This window comes from Oenanthe melanoleuca, chromosome 1A (assembly GCF_029582105.1).
Source record: "Oenanthe melanoleuca isolate GR-GAL-2019-014 chromosome 1A, OMel1.0, whole genome shotgun sequence".
Taxonomy (NCBI): domain Eukaryota; kingdom Metazoa; phylum Chordata; class Aves; order Passeriformes; family Muscicapidae; genus Oenanthe; species Oenanthe melanoleuca.
In genome coordinates this window covers 46,767,744-46,790,297 of record NC_079334.1, presented here as the reverse complement: position 1 = coordinate 46,790,297, position 22,554 = coordinate 46,767,744, and the positions used below count along the sequence as shown (strand labels likewise).

General features: G+C 39.5%; 1 protein-coding gene across 6 annotated transcripts in view; it reads right to left on the bottom strand.

The window, feature by feature from the left end:
- Positions 1-22,554, bottom strand: part of MET (MET proto-oncogene, receptor tyrosine kinase) — an 87,935-nt gene that overhangs the window by 28,596 nt on the left and 36,785 nt on the right. For all 6 annotated transcript variants that reach the window (XM_056515496.1, XM_056515511.1, XM_056515488.1 and 3 more), the window contains 7 exons: positions 15,263-15,397; positions 13,735-13,908; positions 8,294-8,454; positions 7,021-7,123; positions 6,672-6,808; positions 4,173-4,346; positions 3,206-3,305 (listed from right to left, as the gene is read on the bottom strand). In XM_056515496.1, the coding sequence (XP_056371471.1) occupies positions 3,206-3,305; positions 4,173-4,346; positions 6,672-6,808; positions 7,021-7,123; positions 8,294-8,454; positions 13,735-13,908; positions 15,263-15,397 (984 nt within the window). The remainder of the gene's footprint in view (positions 1-3,205; positions 3,306-4,172; positions 4,347-6,671; positions 6,809-7,020; positions 7,124-8,293; positions 8,455-13,734; positions 13,909-15,262; positions 15,398-22,554) is intronic.

Sequence of the window (22,554 nt, the reverse complement as noted above, 5' to 3'; positions counted from 1 at the left end):
TCAACTTAACTGTTTCTTCTACAGGGGGATTGAGTCCAAAACTTTTCAGTCTCAGTGAAACTGCACTTCTTATAGGAAGCTCTTCTAGAAAAAACTTTTGTATCAGTTGCACCACTCACTTCTGACACCAGGATGGAAAGAGGCACAGAAAAGCAAATGTCCCAGGGCTTGTCTACTGGCTCAGCTCCCTGAGACTTTGGGGTGCAGAGCATCCCCAATAGCTCCTGCTGTTTGCAGAAATGACCCTCCACCTACTTTGTGACTCCATCAGGACTCTAGGCCACAATTAAACCTGAGGACAGAGAGCTAACAGGAAAAGGTGACAGCTGTTTTAAATTGGGCACCACCAGTTGTAGGCAAATGGAAAAGGGTCTGAGAGGTGGGGGAAAAGAATGAGAAGAGCTCTAGGAAACAACATTTATCAGGAGAATTTGGAGTGGTTTGGTTATTTTAACTGGGAAAGAGAAAGGCTGAATCATAATTTAGTGCAAATATATAAAATTAGCAGGAGAGATTGCTAATCTGTAGCTTGTATCCACAGAGGGTTAAACAAGAAGATAGGTAATTAGCCACAGGATTTGGGTTAATTATTAGAAAGAAGTCTTTCCAAACCACTAGGTAAGCAGGTAGAGCAGCTCTCTCTAAAGCTTGTTTAAGCAAGATTGTGAAATTTCTTTCACAAGGAGCTTTAATAACAGCCTAAACAAGTATCTGTTGGGCAGTGGTCTGGGTGCATTTGCCCCTGGCACAGGGAAGTGGGCCATGCTGGGCTGTTGTGGTCCCTCCCAGCTGTACTTTCCTTTGATGCTCTGGGATGTGTTTCAGTGCTGGCTTTGGTTTTCCCAAGAGCCAGAGTTTCTGAATGCTGACAAAAGCAGCTTTTTGGAGGAGGCTAGTGAGAGAAAACTGAAAAGAAAAAGAGCTTAAATAACAATTTAAAAAAATGACTCATTTAGCTATCCTATCCCAAACTAAAGAAGAAAAAGACATGTATCCTCAGTTATAGCACTTCTTGAGCACTTCTTTGGTCTGTTCAGGACAACAATCTGTCTTCTCCTTTATAAATGGGATGGTTGGTCTGGATCTCTGCTGGAAACAGTTCCTCATTGTTGTTTATTTTTGCAATGACTGGATGAAATGTTGGGGTTTTTTGGTATATCCCTCACGCAGAAAGCCCAGAATTTCCAGTGCAGGATGGGTAAGAGTACAGCCACAGGCATCCTCCACCAGAAATTTCCTCAGTTACACAGTACAATCTTTTTTTGGCCCTCCTAAATCTTCCCTTTCTACCTGGGAATTAATACTATTCCTTTAGAAATATGCTTGAGAATAGTGGCAGAACAAATGGCTGCCACAGAGGCAGGGAAGGTGACCGAGTGCCAGAAGCCTTTAATTTTAGTAGAGCAAAAACATATTGCTTGGGCAATGTCAAAGTACAAAACTCTCTGGATTATAATCCATTTGAGGTTATATTCCACCTTTTGTGCAGGGAGAATGAACTTGTGTACAGCTGCTCATGCACTGGGGCAATTTCTTAGAGATTGGCAGTGGCAGGAGATTTATTTGTTGGCAAATGTCAAACATGCTGCAAGGTATGAAAAGGACAAGAATAAAGGGGATAATTCAGACTGACTAAGCCCATGTCTTTTTTCAAGAGCAGCTTGGAGGCAGGATGAAAGCAAAACACTGCTCAAAGGCAAGGTTGCTCCCCAATATTTGGGGTAATAAAGTAAATTCTATGGTGTTTATTGCCTGGAGTTACCAGTCAGTTTTGGACAGTGGATTTTCTTTAAAACTTTGTATCTTTAAAATCTGTTCAGATTCCAAAAAGTCCTAAATATTTGACAAGATATGCAGAATCAGGGCCTGAAGAGAAGCAATATTGCATATTCCCACATGGGAACAGAAAAAGCAAACAAATGATCTTCACACAAGGCAAGATCTCAAGACCTGATTTCAGCAATGATCTTTTCCTTCAAAATCCTTTGTGCTTAGAAATAATTATGCTCACCTTACTCAAAATCTAATAAATTTTGGGTCTGGAAGATTTCACTGCAAGGTTTTATTTTCTGACTGATGAGTAAAGTGACTTTTTGTTAACACCTAACACTGTGTTTCATTGGAAAGGAACTGATTTTTAGATTAAAATCTGAACCCATTAAATTACAAGCCACGACTACATGCTGCAGAAATTCAGGTCCTGACACTCATAATATTATACAAATTAGGATCATGAAGAATATGATGACCTTGAAGCTATAAAAGACTGCAAATTTGCAGACATACCATTTAAAATGCATTGAGCAAACCTAGGTCTAATAGTTAGAATTCAATTCAGGAAACACTGTATGATGATCATTAGAAATAAGCTGTGTATATGAACAGTAAGTAGCATGTCATAAAGAGTGTAGGTCAATTTAGCTTCAGTTAGACTAAAAAAACCTTACAGGATAAGAAAATGTTGGAGGTACAACACAAAAGTGTAGACAAAAGCTTACAGAAGGCAGTTTCAGTGAAACCAGGTGACAAATGCCATCTTTCCTTGAAAGAATTAAAGCAGATCACATGGTCATATCTGTGTCTAGATTTGGACACTGTGTAGTTTCAACTCAGGAACAAAAAAAAGCAGACTTACATCTCTGACTGACCTGCTGTTTATCAGAGGTACCCAACTGAAAGAGCCCAAGCCCATCTTAAAACTTTGTTGCTGAACTTATCAAAGTTAGGAGAGATTTCCACAAGATGGATTTTGGCAATCAGAAATTCTTAAAAATAATACTTACTTTTGATTTTATATATTTACTCTTCCTCTTCCTTTGATATATATCCACATTCACCACTTCAGTATCACAGTAGTGCTTGAACTTGGCATGTAATCTGACATATCTATATTGCATTGCTAGTGTTTAGTTACTGAATTTGTATTGTTAAATTGAAATATAAAAATCTTCTTGACAGATACTGTACTAGCCTTATTTCTTTGGAAAATGTTTCTTGGAAACAGTTGTTTTACCCTCAGCTTAATTTCAAATTTGTTTTGAATTTCACCTATACAGTGAAAACAGTTTTTGCAGAAAACATCAAGATATCAGTGGAAGCCCCAAAGTTTCAAGGCAAAAATCAAAGTATTTTGACTGAAAATTCACAACCATTCACCACACCAGGATGAAAAGATAACAGATTGTCTTCTCCAAGACTGACTCACCACAGAGAAGTTCATTCCTAGTTTAGGTACAGTAATCACCATCTGAGGAAAGCACACTGAGTTCAAGTTGATTCCCTGAGCTGTAATTGTACTTCCACCACTAGGAAAATTTACCAAAAGAAGAAAAGAAGAAGAGAAGATAAGTAGGATAAATAACACCCTAATGTAATGTTAATTACAAATTATATTTTACAGTAAATGATAACATAAAACCAGAATTAGGGATATAGTGGGTAAATGCAAATACATCGCTTTGAGCAGTGAGACCATTTTTCTGGGGAACAGATTTTGCATTTAATGTAACAACTAATAAAAAATAGAAAACAAAAATAATTTTTAAAAATGTGATAAGCCAGGGTAAAAAACAAACGTGTACATTTTAAAAGAGGTAGCTTTTTTGTATTTAGCATTTGCTAACTAACTTATTTCACCTATTGCTTTCAGTGGTGCTGAAAAAGGTGCTTTTTACTGCTGTCATTTTTTTGGCAAAGGCAGATGGTTTGGATTAGAGCTACTGAGACCATAAATATGTCACTTGAAAACACACATTCTACCATATATATATATTCATAATATTTATATAGCACTGTATTTAGACCATTTTAAAATCCATTTGCTCTCCTGAGTCTGCTGACTTGTCACATTAAATGATTTTCCTCAGCAATCAGTGTAATGTCCAGACACAGTATAGGAGACACACTTAGCTGTGCTGTGGGTATCTCAGCAGGACATCACAGGTAGGCTCAGCAGCAGCTAGGATGAAATCACAAAGAGAAAATGGGCACCCTTCCCCCTTCTCCTTCACCTCTGAAAGGAAATGATTTGCCCTCTGCAACTGCACCATAATAGAAACAATTGGCATGGAAGATAGAGATAAAAATGCAATTTCTTTTGATAGATTGCTGAGCAGCATAGCTGCTTTCTTCATTTGTTGCTTTTCTTATTTCTGTAACAGAATTTTACTCACCTAAGAAAAGATTTGGCTGGATGAATGCTTAAAACAACTGGGTCTTCTCTGTATGTGAAAGGTCTGCTTGTGTCTCGAATAGCTTCATCGATTTCCATTCTCACACGATATTCCTGGGGAATTTGCTGTGCTGGAGTGTAGCACTCCACAGTGCTTGCTGAAATGCTGGGAGGACTGAAAACAGATTGCTTGTCACCCTTATAAAACATGTACTTGGCTTAAAACACTGTCCTTTACTGAGCCCCAACACTGCCTAAGGATCTGTTTCTAAAAAAAATGTCATTGATTTTCCCATTGGATAATCAAATTGCAACAAGTAAGCATGACATAAGGTAGAAATTGCAACAGCATGGCTTAGACTCAAGATTGATCTTAATTAAGTTGACTTGCACCTTGCCTAATGGAAGGTGTTGCCCTGGTACTGGTGACAACCCCTTGAGTCCCTGAACCCTGCAAAGGCAGCTTCCAGCCTGGAAAATAAGGGCACATTCCATGTTTAAGGAGAATTACTTGATCTGCTATAACCAAAGGATAATGCCTCTTTCAAATCCACAGGACTTTGTGCTAAAAGCCTCGAATAAAGGTGTTTGTATGGGATGTACCAGATGCTGAGGGGCAGGCAGAGGACAAGGAGAAAGAAAAAGGAGAAAATTCAAGAGCTGGCTGAATTCAGCACATCAGCAGAGTCTCTGGGATGTTCACCCTTGCCTTGCTATCATGCTTGGCTGTGGAAATCCTCTTCCTCCTACACTGAGCTCAGTGGGTGAGTGGGCAGCAGGAGGGTCCTGAAGTTTGAAGCACATGAAATGTGGCCACAGGAAGGAAGGCACATCAGAGACATGAGTTGCAACTGACTGGAGAAGCAAATATAACTCTACCAGCTGGTTCCAGTGATTTGGGCCCAAGCACATGCAAGTGAGGTAGTTCTCATAGAATGTAAGAGATGGTCTCCAAATTAGACAAAAGGGACATTTGCTACAATTTATAAAGCATTCCAGGAAGGTGGGGTTCACCAAAATGGACAGTGATTCATTCATCTGTATCTGGAAACTTTTTAACATCTCTTAAAGGAAAAAAATAAACCTTGCTCTAGCTGCCCTCAGGACTGGGGAAAGCTGCCTGTTTAGCTGGAGAAACACCTGCCTTGAGAAATTGGTTAAGACTTGCTTAGAAGTCTACAGGCAACTTGGCTAGTGAGAAAGAGAGTGCTGGAGATGCTTGCTGAGTAAGTCTCAGCTGTTGTTCAATACCTAGAGGTCCATCTGAGCAACATCTGCATCTGAGCTGGCTGCTGTCCCATCCTCATAGCAGGTGTCTCAAATGAATCATTCCCAAAAGTTTTATATATTTCTCCATTAGCTGACAAGTTGAGATGAAGACACCAAGAAATGCAACCCTAACTATTAAGGAACAGAAGTAATTAAGATCTTTTTAGTGATCAGACTTGAATATCTAAATCCTTTTTCTTGATTTAGTCAGACTTGGCTGTTTTGATCAAGAGCATACAATAAATCATTTAGCAGTAAAGAATAAATTTCATCTCTCCTGACTCTGAGTCTTGCATTAACAAATAGGCTGCTGCTTCCCCATCATCTCCACAAGTGTGAAGTTTTACCACAATGACTTTCCATAATCATTAGATGATGCTCAAATTTCAGAGGAATTGCTGGATATCCTGTTTCTGGAACACCTTGGGCCAGATTCTGCCCTTGTCCACAGAGGTGACAATTCTGGAATCATCCTGCTGTACCTGAGCACAGAACCAAGTAGGACTTGTGCTGTGGTAGAATGGCTACCAAACTCAGAACTCTGCCCATCGTGGTGAATCTGTGCTTGGTTTTTATCATTTATATACAGCTGTGGTTGAAGGCATTTCCACACAGAACACATTAAAGATTTGTGCCTGAGCTCCTACTGGATCCAGTAGAGAGCCACAAGAATTTCTGGCTTAAACCTCCAAACCAATTTTCTAGATAGCAGGAAAAGCCCCAAACTGATGCTGCCTCTGTTTTGCAGGCTGTTCACTGATAGCAGTGCAGAAATAGTTCTCCTCTGCATGGGATGGACATTGTCACACTGGCCAGGTTTCCACCCAACAAGGCAGTAGGAAATGGTAACTTGTGCCCACTGGCTGCTCACTGGCAGCTGCTGCAGGAACAGCAGCTCTTGCTAATACAAGAGAGAGGGCTGAGTGTGTGGGAATCAGGGTGACAAAATTAATGGGAAATAACAGTTTCTTGTCCGTTAGAAGCTGATTTGACATTTCTCATGCAACCTTTTAATGAGATTAATGAATTACAGAATAAACAGAGAACTGTAATCCCTTCTAGAAATCTTTCAGGTATCCTAAAATCAGGATAGATACTGCTTATTGTATGAACTCCCCAATAAGTGACACAAGGAGAGGAAAGCAAATGTTTGGGTTTGGTTTTTTAACTCCAAAGCCTTTAATCAAGACATTTCAGTATTAAAGGCATTGTGTTTTAGTCAGTATATTACCTTTTCAAAATGCATGGTTGCTCACCAACAAAAATTCTCATGGATTTCCCACTGTTTAGGTATTTTCCAGCTACAGTCAGCAATGTTCCTCCAGATTTGGGGCCATAGGTGGGAGATATACTTGTTATTACAGGATTCTGAGGGGAGGTAAAAAAAAAAAACAGTGGATGATAAAAATATTTTCGAAATGTAAAGAGGAGGTCTTAAAACATTTATTAACATTTCCATGAAGTAACAATAAAGCCAGCATAAATACAGAATTTGCCATACTAGATTGGACTCTTGAGGAGTCCTTATCAGTAAATATTGAAGCTGATTTTGACTATAATAGTTCAATCATAGTACTTACCACGTATGAAAATGTATTGAACAGTGTTTTGCCATGTCCAACAGAAACACTACTGGATATATTAAAACCTGGACTTTTTGCAGCAGGAACTGTGCACTCCAGCCTTTAGAAAACAAGGTAAAAAAATAGGATTACATTTTTTTTTCTGATTGATTTTTTTCATATTAAAATAGAACCACTTCAAACTCATAATAAGGGGGAATCCATACTAAACAGATCATCAGTCTCTGTGTATCATGGGCATTTCAGAAATAACAGCTTAAAGAACTGTGTCCCTCTTCTTTAATAATAAATATAAACACCATGGTCTTTATAATATTTGGCCACAGAAAATAATTTTAGTAAACATTTCAGAAAAAAAGAAGCATGACAGAAAAAAAAATACCTCTATTCAATGGCTGATGGATGCTTTTGAACTTTTATTTAATATCAAATTTTGGCAGACAATAGCATTAAAAAAAAAATGAATCATATACACAAGTTTGTTGTAAAAAGTAAAATATTACCAAAAATTAAACTTGAACTTCTGCAGCAGCATGTGCCAATGTATTATATTACATTCACATAGTCTCATATATAATTTAGCCTCCTTAAATCATCTTGTTTCCATTAATACTGTTCAGAACAGCAGTCAGGAGAGTGCTCAACACTTCTGGAGCACTTGCTGGAGTATCTGCACTGCTATGTATGTGAACAGGAAAGCTGTGCCACAATTTGTGCATTGCTTTGGTGGCAGAGGGAGGATATTATTGTCTTTCTGAAAGATAACAACCACAGTAACCTCTGTCTTAAACTTAAGCCATTATCCCGGAGTCTCAAATACTTATTTCTGAGGAGAAGAGGGGCAGTGTAGGGTCATGAGCTCCTGGATGACGAAATACCTGCATCTTCTCACACTTCTCTCCAGCAGCTTTGCAGATCAGGAAGAGAGAGGTGACATAACTTAGCCCAGCAGGATCCCAGCCAAAGGAACTGCCCCCTTTTCAAACCTTTGAATAGATTCATTCTTGCCAGCTTCCACAGATGTTGAACAGCATTTCACAGACAAATCAGAAAAACTACTGCAGGAGATATTGGCAGAAACTAGATTTATTTCATCTCCTTTTGAGCATTGTTTTTCTTGGGGATTTTATTAAACCATGGGATTTTTTCAAATTTGAAATTTCAGAATCAGAGATGATACTTATAGGCTGAATGTTTGCATTTGCAAAAAAAGTCCATATCACATAAAGAACATCTCTGTAAATGGAAATTAATATTTTAGGTTTCTTACCTATTTTTGTTGCTAGACTTTGCTTCTAGAGGACAAATTTGTCCCCCAATATGGACTACTGTATTTTTTAACTCAAATCTGTTATTTTTGCTGAATCCAAAGTCCCATCCACACAGTGTCAATTTTGTCCCACCTTCTATGGGAGCACTGCTCGGGAGAATCTGTTAAAAAAATATTGTGTTAGTTGAATCAGGTTTTCTTGAACTTCACTTGGAGCTAAAGAATGGGCAAAGGAATAACTTTAGAAAAGCATTTCTTTTGGTAGACTGTGTCCTAGCATTCATCTTAATTGTTCTTCACCTTTCATTTGTCACATTATGAGCTTTCTGTGACAGTAGCAATAAATAACAAAACCTACACTAGAAAGCTTTGAAAGATAGTGTTTAGGGGCACTGAACAAGCTGTGCATTGTAATAGTCTTTTAAATCCTGCAGTTCTTGTCTTTCACATCTTATTTCTGCCGTGTTAAACATACAATATACTTATTTTGTTAGGAGCTGAATGCTGAACACAAAAGAGCCCCCAAATGACCGTTTTTTGTCAGCATGATGAAAGTTGGGTTCAGAGTGAAGTAGCTTCAAAGACACCATAATCCAATACCACGTTGACTGTGACAAAGTTAACACGACTTCTGCTATTCTTTCCTTAAACATTTTACATTTGGTCACCTCTAATTCCAAGTTAAAAATAAACTGCACCTCAGAAACACAGAGACAATCTACAAAGGAAATACTTTTTTTTGTATGTGTGTGTGTGTGTATTGTAAATTGTCCTGTAAAATATAACAATGGTGGGAAAAACGTAGGAACACTATAGAAGTCTTACAAAACTCTGTAAAAGTACTGGTTAGTACTGTCAGTAAAAAAAACCAAAACAACCCAAAATCCACCAAAAAGCAACCAAAAAAGAAAAGATATTGGTTTAGGAATTATGAGGACTTTCAACAATACTGCACAATTTTGCAAACATACCAGTACCACTAGACAAACAAAGAAGAATGAAAGGAATGAGAGACTGAATTTATACTTGTGATTATAGTGCCTAAGTATCTTAAACTTAATGCTTTAGTGATAATAATTTTGCCCCTAAAATGCAATACAGCTGTGTCCTTCAAAGAACCCGGCTTAATTTTCAAGCTGAAAGGAAAGTGTTTGAGTGATACTTGGCTATTATTTCATCTGGAAATCCAGTAAGACAGCACATTTCTTTTCAACTCTCTTGTAGCTATACTTCAAGACTCTCACAAATGAACTATTGTAGATAGAAAGGCAGCTGAAGAATACTTCAAAAGAATTATACCATATACTATATATGGGGAAATTTACTGCCCTCATTAGAAACCAGACAAAGAGTCTGCTTTAAAATGCACTGAAGGAACCTTTCCTGTTTTAAAGAGCTTTGAATCAGCTCTCAATGAGCAAAGAGGGAACCTATGCAGGAACAGCACTTTTGTACAAATCTGCAAAAAAGGAGTGATAACTCACACAGCTCCCTGACACACAACTGCAGCTATGAGCTGGAGCCATACTGTGCCCATGAAACCTGTGCTATTCCCAAGTTTAGCTTTTCCCTATTTCTTTGGAATTTTCTTCTTCAAAATCTGGATTTGACTTCAGATTCTAGTTTTCCACTCTGCTTAATATCTCAGCACATTCTCTGTTTTAGAAATGACAAAACCCTAGCAGAAACTGAAATTGCTCTGTGGGGATACAGGACGTCCTGATGGTTTTTACAATACATTGACATGTGGCATTTGAAGAGTTTGAAATGTAATACACAAGTTAGCAAAATAAGGGCTTCACAAAGCCACACAGAATAAAAACTGAAGGTACTGATCACTTTTTTATGGATCTTACATGGCATAACATGTAAGATATTCACATATATATTCACATAATATCACATATTGTGATAGCAACCTGTGTGCCTTAATTGAGGGATAGAAAATATTTAGTGCATTCTGTCAAAAAATAAATTAACAAAATCTTCAAGTTTTGTTTTTAAGTTCTGCAGAATTCCCCCATTTTAATTCAAGATTTTTGTTCCATTTGAACAAAAATTGTTCTGTATGATGAAATTTCTGAAAATCAAATATGGTTTTCCAGACTTTATCTTGGGAGAGTTGACAAGAATGGACAGTGAATCTCCTGGTCTTTGAACTGAGGTATATGCAGGTCTCTTCTGTGCACTTACATTGCACTGGTAGTAAAAGAAAACAATCAAAATGCAAACCAAAATGCAGGATTCAAAAAAATATAGTGTTATCTCCACTGGTAACATGGAGCAAGTCCACTGCAAGGTTTGTCATTCTGCTGTTCCTCAAACTTTTGGTTAAGGGAGAAAGTAAATTTTTTGTTTTTGGAAAACTTTAAAGCATCGTGTTTTCCTTTTATTTATGTTGACGGCTAATATTCACTTATATAGCTAATACATTTTTGGAAGAAAATACCTATTTATTAAAGTTTCATTAGCTCATTCATTTTAATTCAAAGACAAAAACACGTACAAGCACATGTGAAATTTCCAGCAAAGCCTCCAACCTAAACACGCAGCAGAAAGCCTGATGTTCTTGATACATCTGATACAAAAGCCAGCTAAAATGACTCACTTTAAAAACAACAACAAACCATGACAGATTTTTAACCACAACAAAGAATCAGAAGGGAGACCAATTTATTTCTTCTTTCAGACCCTTCACCTTTTAGCGTGACCTGAGCGCCACGAGCAGATGCCTGCAATTTGTTCCAGCACCAAGAGATCTCCGAGGAGACTCCCTCCTGGCTTCCCTCTAGAACTGCTCCTCCAGCCTGCTGAAACTCCTCATTGTTGGCAGAGGCAGTGGATGGGAGCAGGCTGGGAGCTGGGCTGTGGAGGGGATGTGTGCCAGTGTCTGCCCTACTATGCTGTCTGTGTCTGGGCAGACTTGACAGCTCCTCCCCAGCCCACAGCTCCAAGGGAAAGTGTGTAAAGCAGGGAAAAGAATCAAAGGGTCTGCAGGACTCCATGGGAGAACACTGGGCTTCTTCTCTACCATCCCTCCTGAGAGGAAAAAAAATTTTCTCCACCCATTGTACATCACTTTGTGTAATAACCTGGGAAAGCTGAAGACTTAGTTAGATAACATCCACTGGACCAGACCCTCAGGGAGCAATCTGTTCCCCTCGGGTTAAAGAGATCATATGACATATCTCAAGCAATCTGTCCCTCTGAAAGCTGCAAAATATTAGGGAGAGGTTCGGACTGAATTTCAGACACTATGCAAAGCAGGTCATCCTCTGTTTGTTAGGAACAAAACTAGCTTGTTTCTTACATTTTATGCATGTGAGTTTAAAGACAGATCAGAAGATGATGAATAATCTGTTTTATATTTTTTTCAGTAATCATGTTAAATGTCATGGTCCAGTAGAGCATGAAATTTGTCTTAACAGCTAGCAATCCAATGGATTTAAGTACCCAGCTGCATTTTTTTTTCCTGACAAACCTTCTGGAAGCAACTTCTACCACCATTGGCATGCAGTAATTTGAGACTCGCTTTAAGATCCATCAGTGTCACAGATCCATATTCATTACAGGGGTAGACTGGGCTTGTGCTGAGCAGGCTGGGTTGAGCCACATGGGGAAGGAGAGCACCTAGCCAGCCTCACACCTATTCCCACTGCTCCACTTCCAAGGTGTGCTCCCCTCCCAGGGACTGCAGAGGTGGCTGTGGGGGATGCACCTCCTGTCTAAGCGTCTGTGCATGGGCTCCAGGCTCTTGGTTCTTAAAACTGCTGAGTGAACACATTCAAAATTGAAATTAAAGAGGGCTACATGAAATTAAAGGGGCTACAGCCCCTTTGAAAATCAGCAACTGAGCAGTTCAGAGCTGGAGAAATATTTTTTGAGCTATGGAAACGTACAACCGCTGCTGGAAAGTTAGTGAATTAAAAAGGGTGCTTGAGCTCTAGAAAAGATGAAACAAACTGACCAGTACAGGTGAGTACCTTGGGCCTGCAGAGGTAAAGAAAAATGTATAAGAGCTAATTCTCACTGTATACCTTTGAATTGGTGATTCAGACTAAGGCTGGAAAGGATTATCTCACTATCTAATATAACCTTTTTGAAATAAATGTAGTTTTATATAAAGGAAAAGGAAACTATTCACATTCCATTAGCAATTTTTGTGCATCTGCTTTGTCCTAAGTAAATGGCCATAGAACGTGAGGCAAACTGCCCCTCCCCTTCAATTTTCCATTCATTCTGTTTGATTCCTATAACTCTTTATTGTTTTTTTCACAGAATTTTGCCTGTGTTAATCCTAAATTTTGTGTCTGAAGGATAAGCATGGATAAAACCAACGCCATAAACATACATTTCTATACTTCTTTCAAGATTAGTAGCCGTTTTGCATTAGAACTTAAAAATATTGTTGTACATGAAATCATATGCCTGGATGAAAGAAATACATTATTTATTTAAAAACCCACTATTTTTTCCTCCCTTTCTCTCTAAGAGCTTAGCATATCAAACTTTCATCTCTGTATTCAAGTTGTATCCTAATAAAGGAAAATGTATATTTAACTACGTGATGTAGTTTAAATGCACTAACACAAGTGAATGGGTATAAATGCTACTAGAAAGTTTCACGCTTGTCCTTCCCTTAGATTTCTAGTCCATCAATCCTCTGCCTCCACAGTTATATCACACTTCACAGAGGAAGATCTGGTCCCACGTACAGTACAAATCCTGCATTAACCATAACCATTAAATTAGAACTGGACCGTGCCAGTGCAGCTCTCTGCTCGTCTGTGCCTCTCTGTTCTCACACACCCTGGATGAGCTCTGCCTGGCTGGCAGCAGCCTCTGTCCTGGGGGTGCTGCTACAGGCTTGTTCCTCACTGGTGCCAAGTGGACACATGGGAACCAGTAGCCAGGGAGAGACATTATGGAAAAATAATTTCTCTAGGAGCTTGGGTGGGGGAAAAAGGGGATTTTTCTCACAAAGAAACACCAGACTTTGCTCCAGCACTGGAACCAGCAAGAGGATGGATGAGGAGTGGGAGCCAGAGACCTCTGCTGGGTCAGGCTGTGGTGGCTCTGGGCAGGAAGCGCTTTCCTCCACTCTTGTCTCTGAGAGAAGTCTAAGAGGAGGGAAGCTCCTTTCTGTGACTGGCTTTCCTGTCAGACCTCTGCCAGGCTGGCTCAGACTCATCTTGTTTCCCCATTAGAAGTGCTTTGTAGGGCCAGGATCTCCCAAGGCTGGTAAGGATGATCAGACAAACCTATCCATCCATGAGCATCTCAGCCCACACTACTCATGGAGACCATGTGAGAGGATTTATGGACATCAGGGCTAAGGAGAAGTCGAGGAAAGCTGACAAATTATCATGATTACATTAATATAAAATGTCTACAGACTCTTCTTCCCTCAAGAGACAGATGTGAGAAACCCACCACTTTACCTCATAAATGCTAGGCAAGCAGGTGTCCTGGGTCCAGGTGTTGCTGGGGCACTCAGAAGCCCTGAGGCACTGCTGGCTGCACCAGCCACACTGCATGAAGGCTGGTGCCAGCAGGCACTGGCTGCAGGACCTGAAGTGATGGCAGCCTGGCCCCTTCAGAGGGATCTTTGTTATCTGTGGATGGAGAGACATGATGCACACATCCTTTTAATACATGCACTAAGTGCAAGGAGAATCTCTATTTATGCATAGCGTGCTGGTGCTACTCAGATTTCAGATGTGCAAGCCACAGTTCGACTTCTCTTTAGCTCAGTAATTATAGGATCTTATAAGTAATTTAACTGACATGATTTTAAATTCGCTTGGGAGAAACCCTAAAGGCATCTTAATGTTATATACAGTTACTACCAGCATCTGGTGTTTACAGCAAGATAGCATTTTTTGCTGATGGAGAAAGAAAACAGCAGTGTGCTCCTCCCAGTTCTGTATCTCAGTGTATCTCAGTATGCCTTAGTTTATACATTTGTAAAAATAGGCATGATGGCTATTTCAACTTTGGTTAGACTGTGTTAATATCTGTGGCACACTTACAGCATGTGACTGCCCATGTACTTGTTTTTTAACACCTATCATCAAAAAACCTATACTTTACCTAAAACACAATTTAAAATTTATACTACTTCAAATATCAGGATAGCTATGAAAAAATAACCCTAAATATGTAAGAATTATTTTTGGTCAAAATATTAAAATCGATACATAATTACATTACTATGTAAGTGCCTCATATTTCTTTATGCTTCAGGACCTTTCTTAAATTTATTTTGTACATTTTCTGAAGACCACTCTTATAAATATCTCATACGTTTCTAGTAAATGATTAATAGCAATCTTTATGGCTGATGTATTTCTGTAAGCCCTTATAGAACTCAAGGGGTCAAATTATTGCTTACAATCATGGTTTAGGATTATCTGTAATATTATCTGCTGATGTTTTAAACCTATTCTTCAATGCATATCTACTCATGACAATAGCATATTTATGGTAGCTCTTCATCTTTTATTAACTCTTTGCAGACTACATGCTAAAGTAATTTTCAAACCTTGCTGACTTACAGTAGTACAGACACCCATGTAACTCTTGCACACACAAACCTCCTTAAAAAGTTACAATGCTATGACACAAACCTACAAAAGCCAGGAAACTGAGCACCATTCTTTTCTTAAGCCATTGTGTGTTTTGTCTTTGCAAGCACTTGAATTAGGGACAGGGTTTCAGCCTTAAAATTTGCGTTTCCTGGCTTTTGTTGGTTTACATCACCAGCTCTTACATTATTTAAACATTTCTCAATATTAGGCTGCCAGTTTGTTTAGTAGGGGAAAAAACCTGTATCTTGGAGGAAAGTTGCACCCCCAGTGTTCTGAGGGAATGGCAGGGCTATGAGGATGCAGAGCATAAAGTGAACAGCTGCTGCTCTGAAGGCAGGTTTGCACAGCACACAGGAGGATTAGACTGTGAACCACTCACCTTTCTCCCAGTCACTACCAGGGTATAGCCATCATCTGCTAATGAATTCTTGACAACAACCTGGGGAGAGATGGGGTGGGAGTCTAGCTGAAAGCTGACGTGTGGAGCTGTGGGTTCTGAACGGGAAACCACTATCTAAGGAAGAAAGAAATTTTGAAAATCAGCAGGCAGTATGTAACACAAATGCATGCTGCTCAGCTGTCTCATGGTCTCTGCTGCTTGCATTAATTACTTTGCATTACATTGCATAATATTTAGCATAATGTTCCATCATAATCTGATTAAAGTGCTATAAAATCTACTTTTATTTAATACAGCAACACCATGGCTGTTGGAGGATCCTCAAAATACACCGTATTTCTTAAAATATGCAGGAGCCACTGCATGTTTCCTAGTCCTTCAATTTCAGGTATTTATAAACCACCATAAAAAATGAAAATAGGTCATTTGGTCAGTCATATACTTTTAAGAGTGAATAACTTTATCTACAATATCTATTCAAAAGAATCTTAAAACTCTAGGTCTTCAGAAGTCAAAAACATTTCCTTTTATTTTCTCTTTGGTCCTTCAGTTTGAAAAGTAAACTTGAGCCTGTGTCAACAGTCTCTGGTCTTGCTGCAGTGGGGCAATTAGATTGCAAAGCTATGTCAGGCACTGCAGGTGGCTGCTGTGGGCACCCCTCAGAGCCATGAATACACCGAGCTCAGAGCCACAAATGCACAGAACTCAAAGCCACAAGTGCACAGAGCTCAGAGCCATGAATACACAGAGCTAAAAGCCATAAATGCACCAAGCTCAGAGCCACGAGTACGCCGAGTTCAGCACCCAGAGCTGCTGAGATGGCTCCTGGCAAGGTTTTGCTGGGCACCCCAAGCTCTGGCTCCTGTGGATTTCTGTGTAAACTGGGTGTCCAGGACTCAGCATTCAAAGCACTTCTTAAATTACATGGAACAGTGGAGGCTCCTTTAGGAGATGCTCCAAAACAGGAGCCTAATTTAGTCATCCTGAAGCCCCTTTGCGAAAACCTTCCCTTTCTCCCTCTCTCTCGATTTTAGGAGATCTTAGGGAGATTAGTCACACCAGCATGAAATTCCCCACTACTCATCTCTCTGCATCTTGAGTTACCTAAATTCTTCTGAGAATCCGGGTCTATTCCTGCAAACACACGCCTAACTTTACTACTGTAACTTTGTTGACTTTAACGGGATGAGTCACGGCTGTTAAGCAGAGGCATAAAGCATCTGCAGATCGGGGTGGATATTTGATAGCAAGATTTTATAGGCTTGGGCCTGCAATCCAGAAGGATGTGTGCCCAAATGTGATAGCATCAGGCAACAAAGGCTGAGGATTGTTTACATGAGGGAAGATCATGTTCATGTTTCAAAAGCTGCATCACGTGTAGTTTACTTAAGGAATTTAGATAATCAACATTTGCTGAGAAGTTAGGATTCAATGGGGTTCATTATTTAAAAAGATTGAAGCCATTCTGGAAATAACTTGTATGTCAAACGTTTCATTTTTTACTATAATGAAGCTTTTCTTCTGACTCCGAAGGCAGAATCAGAACAGCCAGGACATTGACTTACACGATTTCACTGGCTTTTCACACTGCCAAAGGCTTTCAACAAGATGGCTGACTCCAAAACTAGGCTTAGAGATGCTGTAATTATAGCTGATGTTCTGATGTAATTCGAGACTTAAATAAAATATATGAGCAGTTAATTCATGCCGATAACTGCTTCACATCCCAGAGGTATTTATAGTTTGGGGTTGCAAGAAGCCTTTTTTTCTTTAAAAATGAGACTGGTTTTGTTACAGAATTTGCTATGGATTTATTTCACAGCACAGAAAGTACAGATTTTAGAAATCAATAAGGTATGATTGTTTTTGGTGACACAGAAGTATGGTCTCTGACTCAGTGTAATAGGGCATGAGCTCTGTTTTTCTATTCAGGACAATGAAAAATAGAATGGACTGGAAAGCTGCATGAAAAAGCTTGATTAATGTTGGCATTATGGGGAGAGGTAGCACCACAGCTGCAAATACCTTTTTAGTTGATCATTAGCCGTGTCTCATCTCGAATACCCACTGCTATAAAATGCTAAGAATTCTTTTCCATCATGAATCCAGGCTTCCTCTTATTGCCAAGCATTCTTTCTGATTGAGCCACAGTGTTAACTCTTTAAACACATCTGCATTCCAACCTCAGAGCAATACATGAAAATTTGGATTCCACCTCTACAATCCTGGAAAAATTACTCGGTACTTTAAACACTGACTGACCTTTATTTTACTGAGGTTGATAGTCAAATCACCTGCTCAAAGCCCAAGTGACTAGACTTTGACCTCACAACATACAGAGAGCTCGGATTACACTTCCTAGCTCATGGAATAAAAGTTTGGATTTTGCTTAGACCCAATCTACCAGCCTACAGTGCTGCTATAACAGATACTAGATGCAAAAATGTTCTTTTTGGTCTGTACAACTGTGTGATTTTTGCACACATCAGCCCAGTCCTTGAAATTCTATCTCACCCTTATCCAACATAATCCTGAAAAAAAAAAAGCAATTTGAAGACAGCTTCTACAGCAGTAGGAAGAGGCTACTTAGGACTCTGGTGTCGTTCTCATAAAGCTCTGATTTTTATGGCTTGGGACTGAGCTGGTATGTCTGCAGCATAAATTTCATCTGCCATGGACACACCAACATACAGGGACCACTACCATGAAAATGGTTTAGTACTACAGGAGGATTTCCCTCTCAAAGTCTATAAAATCCTGGGGGTTTTGGGGGTATCTGTTTTTGGTGGAGTGAGAGTGGATGCTGGATTTTTAAATTTGTTTTATTTATATTTTAGTAATTAATTTATTAACCATTCACTTCTCCAGAGCATAAGAGAAATGAAAGCTTATTTCCATGCCTGTACTCAAGCAATTTGGAATGAGGGAAGGTCTAGCACAGATAATGAACCAAAGGAGAACAAACAGACATTAGCAGTAAATGGTTAGTGACTGCAATGGTAAGAAGTCACCAGAGGTGTTCTGCAAGCTGTCTGTGCTGGGGTCCATACTGTTCAATACACCTATAAATGAGTTAGAAAAGTGGTTGAGCAGTCCATAAAAATGTTTTGTGATGATCTGAAGGTATTCAAAGTGGTTAGGATGAGGACAGACTATGAAGGATGGCAGAAGGACTTTACAAGACAGGACGTCAAGGTAAAATAATGTCAGGTGAACTACAGCAAAGAAAATTAATTTAAAACAGGGTATAATAGATATCTAACTGCTTAGCATCAGCCAAAAATAACCTAATAAAAGCTCAGAAATTATTAGAAAAGGATTAGAGAACAAACCAGAAAACACTCTGATTTCATATAAATTGGCTGAAATTTAAAATCTCTCTGCAGTTCTACTTGTCTCTGGGCAAAAAGAGCATGTCAAAAAGGGAGAAGCTCAGAGAAGGGTAACAAAGATATCAAAAGGCTGTAATGAACAATGATTGAGTATGGAATCTCTATGAAAAAGGAATAGAGAATCATGAGTGGGTAGAGACCAACCACAAACTCTCTTCTACAACTACCCAAGAGGGGGTTGTAGCCAGCTTGGGGTTGGTCTCTTCTCCCAAGTAACAAGTGATAGGAAAAGAAGAAACGGCCTCAAGTTGCACCAGGGGAAGTTGAGATTATATTTTATGGAACATTTCTTCACCAAAAGGGCTGTCAAAGAGTGGAACAGGCTGCCCAAGGAAGTGGTTGAGTCACCACCCCTGGAGGTATCTAAAAGACATGTAGAAGTGGCACTTAAAGGCATTTTTTAGTCCTGGACTTGGCAGTGTTAGGTTAATGGTTGGACTCAATGATACTTGAGGTGTTTTCACCTAAATTATTCTACTACTCCATGATTTAATTCTAATAAAAATTCTAAACACCACCAAAAGACAAAAACAAGACTTGGGTTCAAGGCAAAGAAAAGAACATGACAATCTAGCAATATGTGATGGCCTGTGGTACTCTCTGCTAAAGGATGTGAATGGAGGAGAAATGCACATTAAAAGGGAAACTCCACAGGTACATGGAAAGAGCTAAACAGACAAAAATCAATAGCTCAGGAAATTCCCAGAAAAAAAATACTTGGAGACTTGCAGCAGAAGGTAGTATCTATGTGTGTCTGGGTCACTAGGCACCCACTTGTCAATACCACTGGAGACAGAGAACTGAACTAGATGGACTCTTCATTTAAATCCATGTGGCTCTTCTGATGTCTTTTGAGAATCACGTTCAATACCAGTAACTAGGACAAACACAGTATTTATGACTCTCTATTTAGAGAAAAACAAACAATTTTTTTCTAGCATAGCTCATACTATTTCCATAAAGTATCTCCATGAAGATAACAACCAACAGTTAATTAATAATGAATATATTAATGTATTATTTGAATTGGAGGTCAGCGATCACTAAGGTCCATGAACACTAAAATTATTAACTTAAATATTATTTCATGGCCATCAGCTAGTGCTAATGTTAAATATGAAGACTTGAATCTAGGTTTGTCTGTGTGTAACATGGCAAATTAAGTCTGTAATAACTTGAGTTGAAAACCAGCATGCAACAGCTTATTTTAAAAATCATTCTGATGCTCAGTTCTGCTAGTCAGCAGGATTGAATTACAAATGTTACTGTCTACATGTTGAAATATCTTCTGCAACAATGAGAGGCCTTCTAAAAGGAATCCAATCTAAGTATCATATTGTTATTTTTTCCCTATATGTCTGGCAGGTGTATGCCATTATCCAGCAGAGATAGGCTCAGGGTTAACTTTACTGTGCAATGCCTCAAATGCCCAGGGATATGCAGCACAGCCTTGCAAAGGGCACATATGTGGCTTTCTAAATGCTGTATATCATTCTAATCCATGAAGAATATAATGGATCTCTTCTGAAGAGTGTAAGCTTTTCTACTCAAACTGAATATTAAAACATATGTGCTCTCAAACCAGTTATTCAGCACCAGGTGTTAATTTTAATTTGGCTATATGGATTTTACATTATGCAGTGTTTGATACCTTTTTTCCCCTTGAGAATCAAGATACATTCTTTACCCCAGAAAGAACTGGTATCATAAATGTTAAAAGTTGAGCTATAGATATGAAAATGCTACTTAGCAAGAGTTTGCCACAGTTTTCTGTTGGCTTAAAAATGAAAGATGGAGGGATTGCAGCTATTCACATTCCTACCAATGCTTGTGTGCACAGTTTGCATTTAGCCTTAAATAGGTCAGACTGCCAGTACTGAAAAGCCAGATGAATTGCTGGGCTGCTGAGACAGGACAGCAGTGGGCACTGAGGACAACCTTTGCAATGACTCCATGGGCATCCCATCACTCTTTCCCAGGCTCTGTAGGGTTTGAAGTCCATGCTCATCTATTTCTTGACCTTCTTGCACTTGCTTTAAATATGCCTTGCCACTTGCATACGTGGTTTTATCACAACTCCATTTCTCTGGAGGGACAGGGTCTGCATCAAGAGGAGTTTGATAAATTCAAAGGTCCATTTGGCTTCTTGTACACTACAATATAAACCGAATTTGACTGAGCACAGTGAAAGATGCAAAGCTTTGTATTTCTTTGCTCTATGTCAACTCATTTTGCTGACAGGCACCATGGCTCTGACTCTTGACTCCTGGAGTGGTGAGGTCTTGCTGCTTTGCTGTTAGCAAGAGGAGAGCAATGTTGAAGACTTGGCTCTCTTGCTGAATTCTGGGACAAATTTTCCCAATCCTTGAATGCAGTCACAAATAAAAAGCAGATGTGATGTTTTTTTTCACTGATTTCTGTAGCATGCATTATGTTCCCTGGCATGTAGTCTATGAAAGCAGCTACAACACATGCTAAGTTCTCTCTTTTTGGGGAAATGAGATGTGTGTTAAAGTTTGGTTGTGGTGCTTGTTTTTAATCATAAGTATTCCTGGGAAATGAGCATGATTATCAAATGTTCTGTCTACTTGCATGTGAAAGACCACAGATTTGTGCTCAGTGTGTGAGAATTTCCCAAACCATTGATTTGTGAGTGCCCCACTTGTATTTCTCATCAGACAGAATCAAAGACAAATGATAAGGCAGCATATTTAAAGAAGTCCCAAAAAGTTCTTTATCATTCAAACTGTAATGAAATTATGAAAGTCATTGTTGCAGCATACCACAGAGGGGAAAACAAAAATAAATTAGAAAACAGTAAGCAAAACTGAGGAGAAAGGAGTCCATAAATGCCTATTAAGTGCAAAATATGGGTACAATTTCCAGCTCAGAGTATCTCAGTGCCAGAAGCTGGAGGGTACTGAGAAAGGTATGACTGTGTGCTTTTACTGGCCTCATACCTCTACCTTATCAATCTTAGTCCCTGCCAGAACTCTGCTCCTGGAACCTTTATTATAACCCCATATAACCCTTCCCAGCAAAAATACTGGGATTCAATGGTTCTCTAGAACCAGGCTTACATTAATCTGTACTGTTGCATGTCCAACAAGAGCAGAGAGCCCCTGGGAGGATGAGTGGTCTGTTGCCTGATGTGCAGCACTCCAGCAAGTTCTATCTTACCATCAAGCTTTGGTTTTTGTGCCCAAAGCCATTTTCTGTCCAGAATCTGCTCAGACATGACAGTGCATTACCATGTTTTGCTAATGCTTGGCTTTTCAGCTAGAGCTGGCTCATGTTCAGCCAGATGGGACAGGACTGCAGCCAGCATGTGGCTGGTGGCACCTCAGAGTCGATGTATGCCCATGGGAAGAGCCTTTCCTCAGCTCCAGAAGCAACAGGATGGATGTCCCACTGAGCCATGGAGATGAGAGGGGCTGTGGTGGGGTCCCTCATTCTGCACCACTGCTGCCCTGCTGTGCACTGAGCTGCACTGGCATAGTCACAAGGATGAGGTGGCCCTGCTGCCAAAATTGCATCTACAGAGAGTGGCTGCCTGTTGTGACTGTAAAACATTCAGTGAAAGCTTCTCCATCTCTCCTCCTCAAGATCACCAAGAAGCAGTTGTGGTGCTTTTGCTGGGGTGCTGTCTTTGAGGCCAGCTTCAAGTGTAGGGGGCACATGCACTGCTCTGCTTCCAAACATAATCTTAGGCTGAAATCCAGCCTCTGCTATGTCAAGGGCATTGATCTCTTGTCCATTGTTATGGCCAGACCAAATGTGAGCTCTTAAGAAAAAATCTTGTTAGATGTTCCCATATCCCACACTTCCCAGAGCTACCACAAAGATTTCCCCTTCCTGAAGAACTCATTTCATCATCAC